General features: G+C 49.5%; 1 protein-coding gene across 4 annotated transcripts in view; it reads left to right on the top strand.

The window, feature by feature from the left end:
* TNNI3K (TNNI3 interacting kinase) overlaps positions 1–11,650 on the top strand; it is a 308,028-nt gene that overhangs the window by 244,206 nt on the left and 52,172 nt on the right. For 3 of the 4 annotated variants that reach the window (XM_063939083.1, XM_063939084.1, XM_063939081.1), the window contains 2 exons: positions 1,850–1,909; positions 10,583–10,752. In XM_063939083.1, coding sequence (XP_063795153.1) covers positions 1,850–1,909; positions 10,583–10,752 — 230 coding nt within the window. The remainder of the gene's footprint in view (positions 1–1,849; positions 1,910–10,582; positions 10,753–11,650) is intronic. The other variant, XM_063939082.1, reaches the window with a different exon arrangement.

Below are 11,650 nucleotides of genomic sequence, written 5' to 3'. Positions count from 1 at the left end.
GTGCAGATTTGCCCCTTCCCTATACTAGGTGCCAAAGGTACCCCTCCAAACAGACATACTTTTGTATTGAGACAGCCACTGAAGGCGTCGCAGATCCAGAGCTTGTGCATGAAGACGCCACCATTGGACAAACATACTGGCCTACAGAACTGAGACGCGGCAGCCATTTTGTCTGCGTATAGGATCACAGTCGCAGACTATTGCATGCTCAAAACGGTCGCGACACACCTGAGTTTTAGTAACAACCCCCCCCTTTACTATCCACAAATGGTGCCTGAATGTCAATCACTTTGCGTATAAATCCCCGCTGCAACCGTAGTTGCAAGACCATCACGATGCATGTGCAGAGGCAAAAAAAAAAGGCTCAACTGGGATTTGTACTGAGATGCCCTCCGGAGCCCACGCAACTTTGACTCTTCCAGTAAGTCTGTGGTCGCGCAGAATGGCCGCCGGAGACGTGATTTCTACATACAGGATCGCAGTTGGTGGTCGATACATGCCCCGGAAACGATCCTGACAAACCCGGGTTTTTGCTGCCACTTCCTGTTACCTCCCACAACATGGCCAGTTCCTGTCAATCACTTGTGAATGAATCCTCACTGCGAGCGGAATCACAAATCAAATGCTTTGCGTGCGCATTGTGGCAGTGGCACATAATCGCTCACTTGCGGAAACATTGGTATGCCAGCGTACAACCATGAATCAGGCCCAAGGGGTACCCATGCTGTCTGCACCCAGTGACAAGCAAATCCCTGCTACCTACCCTGTAAGCATCTGCTGGGGGTCTAAACTTGGGTAACATGGGACTAGCAGGACAAGGAGGTAGATTTACTAAAGCTGTGGTGGTGTTGCCTATAGCAACCAATCAGATTGTAGCTTCATTTCTCTGTTGCATTCTAGAAAATAATAAACAATCTGATTGGCTGCTATGAGTAACTCCACCTCTTCCTTATAGCTGAAAGCAGCAGAATCAGGTGATTGCACCAGGTGATAATTGGCGCCAGGTTCTCTATTTTCGGTTTTCAGTTTTTAACTCCACCACTTGTCTGTTTTAGAAGCTTTAGTAAATCTACCCCAAAAACTCAGCAATTGATTATACTCCCTGGCACCAGAATGTTATATTGTATCTTGAAGCTGTTTTATAGAATGAAGGAGACTAGAATAACGATCTGGAAACGTCCGTGTATTAGACTTTATATACCCTTTTCAGAAAAGTCTTGTTACGCTGGCGTATTGTATCACTGGCACGGCGCCTTTGTATATACTGTACTATTCTACATTAGTCATATTCCATTCTCTGCTACAGTTTTCTGTCCAGTAATTCCGTCATTTGAAGATAGATCAGATTGGGCATTTATACAGATATGGGCCGGAAAACACATGAGCGTTCCCGGGCAGGGATTGGCAGGTGGCTAGTAGTGCATGCAAATATGTTCCGTCAGTGGGCGTGTTATGTGTTGTGGGCGTGTCTGTGTAAGTGGCTGCGTTCCCAGATGCACAGCCGCAGGTATTGGAGGCCGCTGGTACAAGTTTCAGTGGTGCGAATGATGGTGGCTTATAAGGCTGCACCAATCAGTATTACAGTGTGCACGGGCACACAAAGTGGGCGTGTCAGTCCTTGCACTGCGACTCAGGGGTGCACACAAGGGGAGGAGTCTGTATCGGCATTTGCATTAACTCGGGTGAACGCCAATAGATGCCGCTGCTTGCGCTTCTGTGTGTGACGCAGAATCAGGCCGTAAATGATTCTTGGGTAATGTTGCTGTGGGATTCAGTGGCTTCCGTTAGTAAATTAAGACTGTGCAATAAATAAGAAGTGTCGCCATTAATCCGAGTTGTATCTTTACAGGGGCGGCCGGAGTTCTCGGAGGTGGTGTGTAAGCTGGAGGAGTGCCTGTGCAATATTGAGGTAATCCATAAGTATGACCGTGCATGGGCAGAAGCCCCGGCTCCCCACTGAGCACACTGCAGGGACGAGCTGCTTTTTCAGAGCCCCTGTCCCTGCGGGTGTGCAATGATACATCCTGCCGTAAGAATCGCATCCTGCAATGTGATTCTGGGCGCTAATACAGCGTTCTGATTGCATTGCAAATGTGATTCTTGATAAATGAGGCCATTAAACAGCACAGCGGCTCTTTGATGTATGAATGTCTCTTATAGTGGCCTATGATATACTGCACATTATAAAGGCCAGTGTGGATGCAACAACAGATCATGACTATGGCCCTCATTCCGAGTTGATCGCTCGCTAGCTATTTTTTGCTGTGCTGCGATCAGATAGTCGCCGCCTTTAGGGGAGTGTATTTTTGCTTTGCAAGTGTGAGAACGCATGTGTAGCCGAGCGGTACAAAAATGTAGCTCTGGACTTACTCAGCCGCTGCGATCACTTCAGTCTTTTTGGTCCCGGAATTGACGTCAGACACCCGCCCTGCAAACGCTTGGACACGCCTGCGTTTTTCCAAACACTCCCAGAAAACGGTCAGTTGACACCCACAAACGCCCTCTTCCTGTCAATCTCCTTGCGATCGGCTGTGCGAATGGATTCTTTGTTAAATCCATTGCCCAGCACCGATCCACTTTGTACCCGTACGACGCGCCTGCGCATTGCGGTGCATGCGCAGGTGCAGTTTTGCCTAGTTTTTTTAACCTGATCGCTGGTCTGCAAAAAGTTGCTAGCGAGCAATCAACTTGGAATGACCCCCTATAGACAAACGAGACATTGCAGTGTTTCGGTATGCTCTGTACAGTATGCTGCATTTCAGTTATGTGGATGTCCCTGCCTGATTTACAGGCACAGGCGTTTGCGGGGTGGTGACACGGCATTTGGCGGGCGCGGTGCTGGAAATCGGGGTGGGTTCGGGGCAGCCGAGTGACATCACATGCGCCCGCTGCGACCCAAAAAACGGACGCCCTGCACCTGCCTTCGCAGCCACAAATCAGCGATGCGATCTCAATTGTGACTTGTAATCGCATCGCTGCCAGGTATTTGGATGCGGGGCGGCCTTCTCCTGTGCTGGATTGCCCCCAGCATGCCATCGCAGCCAGGTATTTGGATGCGGGGCGGCCTTCTCCTGTGCTGGCCGGCCCTTAGCATGCCATCGCTGCCAGGTATTTAGATGCGGGACGGCCTTCTCCTGTGCTGGCCGGCCCCTAGCATGCCATCGCAGCCAGTTGCAGTTTGGTAAAATAGCAAAACTGCAACTGAAGCTGAATGGGGGCCTAAGGTTGAACTTTTATTACTTGGAAATTGCCAAATAAGCAAATGGATAAATACATTTAAAAACAAAATTCGGAACACGAAAATAATAAGGGGTCTATTAACATTATTTTTACTAATATAATGTGAAAAAGGGGGTTTTCTGTTTTCACACCCTTTTCACATTATTTTAGTATCACTCCAATGTATTAAAGGGCACTTGGAGCAGTTTTCATGAAAAACTGCGCCAAACCCTTTAATTGTCATTTTTTTAGTAACTTACATCGCATTCCCCCCATACTTATAATGGGAAATGCAATGTGGCCGAATTTACTAAGAAAAAATAAAAAAAACCACCGCAATGTGCCCTGTGATATTAGCGCCAGCGCAGGCTGGCGAAGTCACAGGCAGCACTGCGATGTACGCCCTTTGCCCAGCTATCCCTGCCCCTGGCTCTAGTGATCACAATGTAAAAAAACAAAAAAACAGCAAAACATACTTTCCAGCCCCAGGAGCCGGTGTCCGCTGCTCCGCTGAGCGCTGGTGGGCACTGGCTCCCCCATATGCTGCAATGTGACCCCGGTGCAGTAAAGTGATGCTGCAAAACAGCAGCTCACTTTACAGCACCGCGGGTCACAGTGCAGAAGAAGGACCCGGCACCCAGCAGCGCTCACCGGAGCAGCGGTCACCGGCTCCTGCAGTGACGTGCGGTGAGGTCACTTTTTAGGAACAGCAGATACATTACAGTACATGTCCTGGGACTGGTATGTATGAATCGGGTGGGGGGGGGGGGGGGGGGCTCTATCCGGCGCTGGGGTAGTCGCAACGGGATGGGGGACCCAGCGGCGGCGGTTGCGATGGGTGGCGGCACATGCGCAGCAGGCCATCAGGGTATTTAATGTGAAAAATACAACGATGATGCTGCGGAGAGTCATCAAAGGGACAGAGCTTGACCGCAAGCTCTGCCCCTGCATGCGATGTACTCAATTATCGCAGTGTGAGTTTGGTTGAGTTTCAGACCCGTCATCCGCATCATCAGATGCAGATGGTGATAAATAGACATCTTAGTCAGAAAATGTTGAGGCCCTGCCAGTCAGAGTCCTGGGGAAATTTCCCCCCTAGCTGCCCCTTCTGGTATGGCCTGGGCCTAATAGGGACTACTGGGATCATCCCAATTAAATCAGAAAATGGTAAATGTTGCAAACTCGGGAACAATTTGCATCAGTATGTGACCCTTAATGCTCCCCAGTAATGATTCCTTACAGAACAGGAAATACATAGAATGGCAGATATTGCTTAATGAGATGCGCGTCGGCTGTTTTTGTTTTCGCAATCTTTTAAACATAAATTGACGTTTTCGGTAACAAGCACCATCCTGCGCTACCGGCCTTATAAAAGATTATATATGTGAAACATAATGAAGATGACAGCAGACCCGGCTGTAACCAGCAGAGTGTCATCGGCGATAAATAAATTCAGGTGAGTGTTTGCCTCTCGCACATTGTGCGTTTCTGTGTCTGTGCTCTGTGATAAATGCAGTCTGAGGCTACATACATCACCGCGCAGTCACAGGACGCCGGAGCAGCGGAAGGGTTATTAAGAATTGTTATGACTATTAAGTGCCAGGCGTCCCCGTTACGTTAGACTTGTTGATTTTATATAGTGCGTAGTGTCTGGATTGTGCTTATAGCATAGTTTTATTTTACTTCTGTAGCCATAACAAAATAAGTAGTGTATCTTCTTCTGCTCTGTACGGAAAAAATCCACCCTGTGCAACGTGTTAGGCCGAGGGGCACCCAGCAATCATCGGATACCTGACCATCTCCTCCAATTTTAATGACAAATTAGGACTCTAGGTCTGTCACCCACTATCTAGTAGTTGCAGCGTTGTGGAACTTGTGGCGCCTCATACATAGACTATGATGATGATCCGACAAGCCACTGCCACACTAAACCCACTGCTGTTCTAGTTGTCGGGATTTACTCTCTAATCTAGGTTCCGAGGCGGAAGACCCTTTGTACCTCCCGGCTGCCAATCATTTGGACATACGTACAGTAGCTCACTTTGGGCCTAATTCAGATCTGATCGCTGGGCTGCGTTTTTTGCTGCCCTGCGATCAGATAGTCACCGCCTACAGGGGGAGGGGAAAAGCGCTGTGCAGATGTGCAATCGCTTCTTTTGCAGAGTTGCACAAAAATCAGTTTGTGCAGTCTTTGCGCAGCCCAGAACTTACTCAGCCGCTGTGATGGAATCCTGCTGATCGGGGCCGTAGCTGACGTCAGACACCCTCCCTGAAAACGCTTGGTCGCACCTGCGTTTTTCCTGACACTCCTGGAAAACAGTCAGTTGCCACCCACGATCGGCCTCTTCCTGTCGATCTCCTTGCGAACGCCCGTGCATTCGGATTTTTCCCACCATCCCGTCGCTAGGCACCGATGCCTGTTGCTGGCGTGCGACGCGCTGGCGGCGTGCGGTGCATACACTTGCGCAGTTCAGATCTGCACAGCAGCGATCAGATCTGAATTACCCCCTTTGTACCACATTCCGCTTTTTGGAGTGAAATATACTGCGCAGGAAAAGCTCTGGGGGTAACACCCATTGCTGTTAAATTTATAGTTAATATCTCTGCACAATTATCCTTTGGGTAACACGCGTGGAAGCTATGGGTTACCCCACACGTTAAGTCCCAGAGGGTGCATTTATCGCAGATTTTTCCTTGCAACTCCTGGGGGTTGCGAGGAAAAATCTGCATTGAGTGCACTGTCTGGGGCTTAATGCTCGGAGATGCGGCGGTCAGTTTAATTCAGAAATGGCTACACTCACCTATTAGCCTCCAAAGGTCTAGGTGTGGCTCTAAATTTATAATAGAACCCATAAGAACTAAGAAGTAATTGGCGGCACGGCATACCACCCAACATCGGTGAAGACTAAAGACCTTCCTCAGGCACATATGATGACCCACTGCAAGAGTTGTGGCTGCATCACATCAGTGCCGTACCATGGGGGTCATTCCGAGTTGATCGCTCACTGTCAATTTTCGCAGCGCAGCGATCAGGTGAAAAAAAACTGCATTTCTGCGCATGCGTATGGGCCGCAATGCGCACACGCGTCGTACGGGTACAAAGCCCGTTGTGGTTGTGCACAGGTTGTAGCAAAGTTTTCCTTCGCACTGCCGGCCGCAAGAAGATTGACAGGAAGGGGACGTTTCTGGGTGTCAACTGACCGTTTTCAGGGAGTGTTTGCAAAAACGAAGGCGTGTCTGAAAAAACGCAGGCGTTCGCTGGGCGGGTGTATGACGTCAAACCCGGACACGAATAGGCTGAAGTGATCGCAAGCGCTGAGTAGGTTCAGAGCTGCTCTGAAACTGCACAAACTGTTTTTGCAGAACTCAGTTGCACAAGCGTTCGCACTTCTGCTAAGCTAAAATACACTCCGCAGTGGGTGGCTGCATAACGTTTACACGGCTGCTAAAACTACCTAGCGAGCGATCAACTCGGAATGACCCCCAATGTCTCCAAAGCTTTCTCTATCCCACTCACACCTGCCATGGCGTGCTCGGCATCGAAGGAGCATCAATTAATGGGATATAGGGGGAGATGTATCAAAGCTTGGAGAGAAAAAGAGTTCCCTTATCCATGCGTTATCGCAGAGCAGAGGGCTGGTTATCTGGGATTATGCTTTGTGTGCCTAAAGCACACAAAGCATAATCCCCGAAAACTGCCGTTTATCTAGGCTAATTGGATACCCCCCCGGCAAATTCAAATTAGTCTTAAGGATAGTGCTAAAGTCAAACATGAGGAAGGAGGGCCCTGCCCGTGAGAGCTTACATGCTAAGGAGAGGGATGAGCAGCTGGAGGCTGAAAGGGGGAGAAGTTCTGTTATCTTTATAATGCCAATTTAAAATGCCAGTACCCTTCTGGACAGTAGCGGATTTCCCACTAGGCACGTGCCTAGGGGCTGCACTTGCTGGGGGTCGGCACACCTGGCTGATAAGGGCCAGTTGATTCTTATTTTTTTCGTCGCTACAACTTTTATATATTTTATTTAGCAAATGATGGGAGTAAGACAATGGGCAGCAAATTGTGGTCCAGGGGTTGGTAGTAGGGTGAGGTTGGTACTGCTTTGGTGGTCCAGAGGCATCCGGACTGACCCCTAAATTCAGCCCTGCTTCTGGAGTGTTTATTTTCTTCTTATGCTGAATATAGCTTATGACGTTATATTAAATAATATGCACATTGACTGAAATGCACATTAATTGAAATGTATCTTAACTTAAGACACTACGGGGGTCATTCTGCAGTTTTTCGCAGCGTAGCGATCGGGTCAGAACTGGGCATGCGCCGGCGCCGCAGTGCACCAGCGCATGGCCGCCTTTCGCACCGGTACGATTGCCTCTGCCTGACTGACAGGCAGAGGCGGTCGATGGGTGGGAGGGGGTGAAACGGCGGCATTTGGCCGCCGTTTCTTGGGTGTGGTCCGGCCAACGCAGGCGTGGCCGGACCAAACGGGGGGCAGGCCGCAGCGGCTGCGTGACATCACACGCAGCCGCTGCGGGCCGGGGAGCGATGAGTAGCTCCCGGCCAGCACGCTAAAGCTGCGCTGGCCGGGAGCTACTCTTGAAGTGCAAAGGCATCGCCGCTGTGCGATGCCTTTGCACTTCTGCGGGGGGGCCGGCACTGACATGCGGGGCGGCAGGGCCGTTTCTTGGGGCAGGCGAGCAGTGCAACCGCACTGGGCGCCTGCTGCGGCACTAACTGTGGCTCCCTGCTTCCCCCTCCTATTTCTCCCCGAGTAACCCGCTCTGGGGGCGGAGTTTCACGGAATGACGCGTTTGCGTCGTTACGTCACGACGCAACCCCGTCACTCCGCAAAACTCCCCCCCCCCCCCCCCCCCCCCCCGAGCGGAGTACAGAGGGGGATCCAAGTTAGGAAGAGGGAAAGGCCGGCGCGAGGAGCGACTGGTGAGGTGGGCCGAAGAGCGGTAATCGCCTCTGTAAGTATTCTCTCTCTCTCTCTCAATGTGTAAAATGGGGACACCTGCCGTAATGTGTGAAATGGGGACTCTTGCCTGCCGTAGTGTGGGGATTTAATGTATCAAGGGCATTGCGGTGTGTGGCATAATATGGTGCAGGGGGCATTACTGTGTGGGGCTTAATATGGTAGAATTTTTTTTTACTGTGGTGGTCGTGATCTGTTGGAGCAGGGTCAAAAACTGGATTGTGAGGTAGTCTTTTCAGACGAGGCCACACCCATTTAGATGAGGCCACGTCCCCTTGTCGGGTGCACGCGCAAGTTTTTTTTTTTATCTAGGTGTGTGGGGGGGGGGGGGGCACATTTTTTTATGTCATGGGGGGGCGCATTTTTAAATCTCGCACTGGGAGACAAATTGGCTAGAAACAGCCTTGCGGGGCGGACTAGCCCTTTGCTGGGCGACCCCCCGCATGTCAGTGTGAACTCGGAATGACCCCCTGCAAGTTGGCACCACAGTTGTTTAAAAATCGGATAGGGCACGACTGCACCTGCTTCCACTGAAGGAAATATTTAGGAAGCATTCTCATACAGCGAACGGGAGGGGTGAATTATAAGCAGGAAAGTTGAAGAGTGGTAATCTCACCTATAAAGTAGTTCCTGTAAGGGCAGCAAAGAACACAAGTAAAAATGACTTTCTAAGTAGAGAACTAAATTACTGAAGACTAAAAGGTTTGAGGAAGAAAAAAATATTTCTCGCTGATTTTAATGACACATTTACAAGAAGAATATCCAATGTTCCATTCGGTGCATTATTCTCCTGCTGTCGCTGACCGAATAAGACTGGGGGAAAGGAATGTTTGGCAGGGGATAGCCAGAAGCACCCAGATACATTACTGCAGCAGCCCGCATTTTATAACGTTGGTTGCACACGGTCCCCGGCGCGCACAGGTGAGCCGTAATGAATGGCGCACTCTATCATGAAGCATGGGGGACAGTGAGCGCGACGATGCTAAATTAGGGAACACATAGCTGGCTCACGGTCAGGTTAGGTGAGCTGAAAATTACATTTCACATTCCTCACCGGTTTCGGCTCCCGCCCCTCCTGCATAGATTTTAGATCCAATTTGGCTGAATCATCTGTTTATTTATTTCGGTCGTTGATCGTGGGGTAATAATTCTGCGTCACCGCTGTGATCATTATTTTGTCTGAGACAGGAGATCAGCTGTACGCCCCGAGGCTGCGAACGGTCATCTGTTCTGAGTGCTGAAATAAATCTGCTTAAAGAAATTGTTTTATTTCTTTGTGTCCGCTTAATCTATTTAATACCCCCTTTGTTTATTGCTTAGCTCTGGATTTCTATAACTTTTTTTTTTACATATTTGTCCTTCAATGTCCAATTCTTTTAGAGTTCCTTCGTTTTTTAAGCGTGGTCACCGAAACATCATTAGTTTTACTGACAGTATAGAAATAAGTAAAATGTGCGTGTCAGTAAAAATATATATTGTTGTCAGTAGGGGTGATTAAGACTTGGAAGGGGGGTTTTGTGCAGATGTCTGTCACCCTCTCCCTCTGGAATGAAAATAGGGCGCATGCACAGTATATCAAAAGACCCCGGCACCGGGCACTGTCTTCAGGAATAACACCCCCAAATGATCACTTCCTGTCAATCACTTCTCCATTAAATCCTCACTGCGAGCATTGGCGTTTCTATAATGGGTGCAGTGCACCCACTGCACCCATGGAATATACTTACCCCTCCGGAGTCCCGCGACGGAGGCCCTGCTGTGGCCATTTCCGAGTGATTTGCGCATGCGCACTGGAGGTGTCCCCGGAAACGAGGCGCGAGGGCCATGTTCCCGGAGACCTGCGCATGTGCAGTAGACTCCGGCATTATGCCAGAGTCTACTGCTGCCGGAGAGAAGGGGGCCTGCGACGGAGAATGCACGTGGGTCCCCTCCTCTTTTAAAATGCCCCTGACTGCGAGTGAGATCACAGCGGCGCCTTGGCGCATAACCATTGCGATTACAGCACATGCACCACAGTCATGGCTGGATTAAGCCTGGTGGGGGACCAGGGCAATGAAGTTGTGGGGGCCCTCACTACAGTAGATGACAGATTCTGGCCTGAGCCCCCCTTACACACACACATACACACACACACATATATTACACCCATGCTACACACATCACACACAGACGTACACAGACACATGCACGCACGCTACCGGTCCGTCCAGCGGTGCAGCGGATGCCCCACACCCAGGAGCGTAGTAGTCTCCCCCCCTCCCGGTGGCTCAGCTGTTCAATAACAGCGCCGCCGAGGAGGTGATCCTTGCACATCATTTCATAGTCTCTAATTTATCCCACCAGTAGATCAGACTCTCCGAATAATGTCTCTCATCTTATTGTTGCAGCTGATGTCTCCAGCCTCCAGTAACAGCAGCGGCTCTCTTTCACCGTCCGCCTCCTCAGACTGCCTGATTGCCCGCGGGAACCCTGGTCGTAGCCACGTAGCAGCTTTACGTACCCGCTTTGAGTTGGAGTACGCTTTAAATTCTAGAGCTTACGCCGGCTGGTCTCAGAGGTGAGTGGACAGATGCACACATATTCCTGAGAAGCGTTACTTACAGGTACTTGGCTTTTTGGAAATTGCTAGATTATGGTGCTCATATTGTGGGAGATCCAGCCTCTTGGCTCAAATGCTTCGGAGCCAGGCTTTGCCCAAATGACCCAGTTGTGTATGGCGCCGAGGTGGACAGATCCTGCTATCTGGCCCTCAGAGTCAAACACAGCCGAGCTCCATCGTATTTAACTGGTGAAGTCAGATATTGACAACTTGGACCGATAGCGGTCATTAGCTTTTTCACCAGCCCCCAATTTGTATCTGATCATTCCGATCAGATTGTGATCAGATTCGACAATAAGATGTAAGGTAAGATACTATCTGACATGTCTAATTTAGTGCAATACATGCCGAGGTCCCTGCGATATCACTGATGATATCACCCAGATGGTTTCATATGACAACATGTGTGTCCTTAAATTAGCCTTCAGCAATTCCATATGGTCCCCAAGTACTCAGCGTTCTCCCAGTGCAGGATCCACATTACTAGAGTTAAGTAACTACACTGCCTTTATTGTAAGTGGCATCTATCTGTATTCTCATGCACTTCAGGAGACTGACACCAGTTATACAAGGGGTGTTATTGGCAGAAGGGATACAAATGATTACTCACTGTGACCCGACATCTATTTGTAATCAAGGTCGGTGTAGGTTTTAAAATGATTTAGTGTTATGCCGGCTAACCTTTAACAACAGACCCTCCCAATAAAATGCATTAGACCATAGGTTCTCAAACGAGGTCCTCAAGGCACCCCAACGGTCCACGTTTTAGGCATATCTATTTCACAGGACAGATGGTAAATCAAATTGATTGTGGTGCTTATTAAGTCACCTTTGGCCAAGCATGGATAAACTTAAA

This window comes from Pseudophryne corroboree, chromosome 9 (genome assembly GCF_028390025.1).
Source record: "Pseudophryne corroboree isolate aPseCor3 chromosome 9, aPseCor3.hap2, whole genome shotgun sequence".
Taxonomy (NCBI): domain Eukaryota; kingdom Metazoa; phylum Chordata; class Amphibia; order Anura; family Myobatrachidae; genus Pseudophryne; species Pseudophryne corroboree.
Note: the sequence above shows the minus strand (reverse complement) of the source record. Positions and strands in the feature narration are given on the sequence as shown.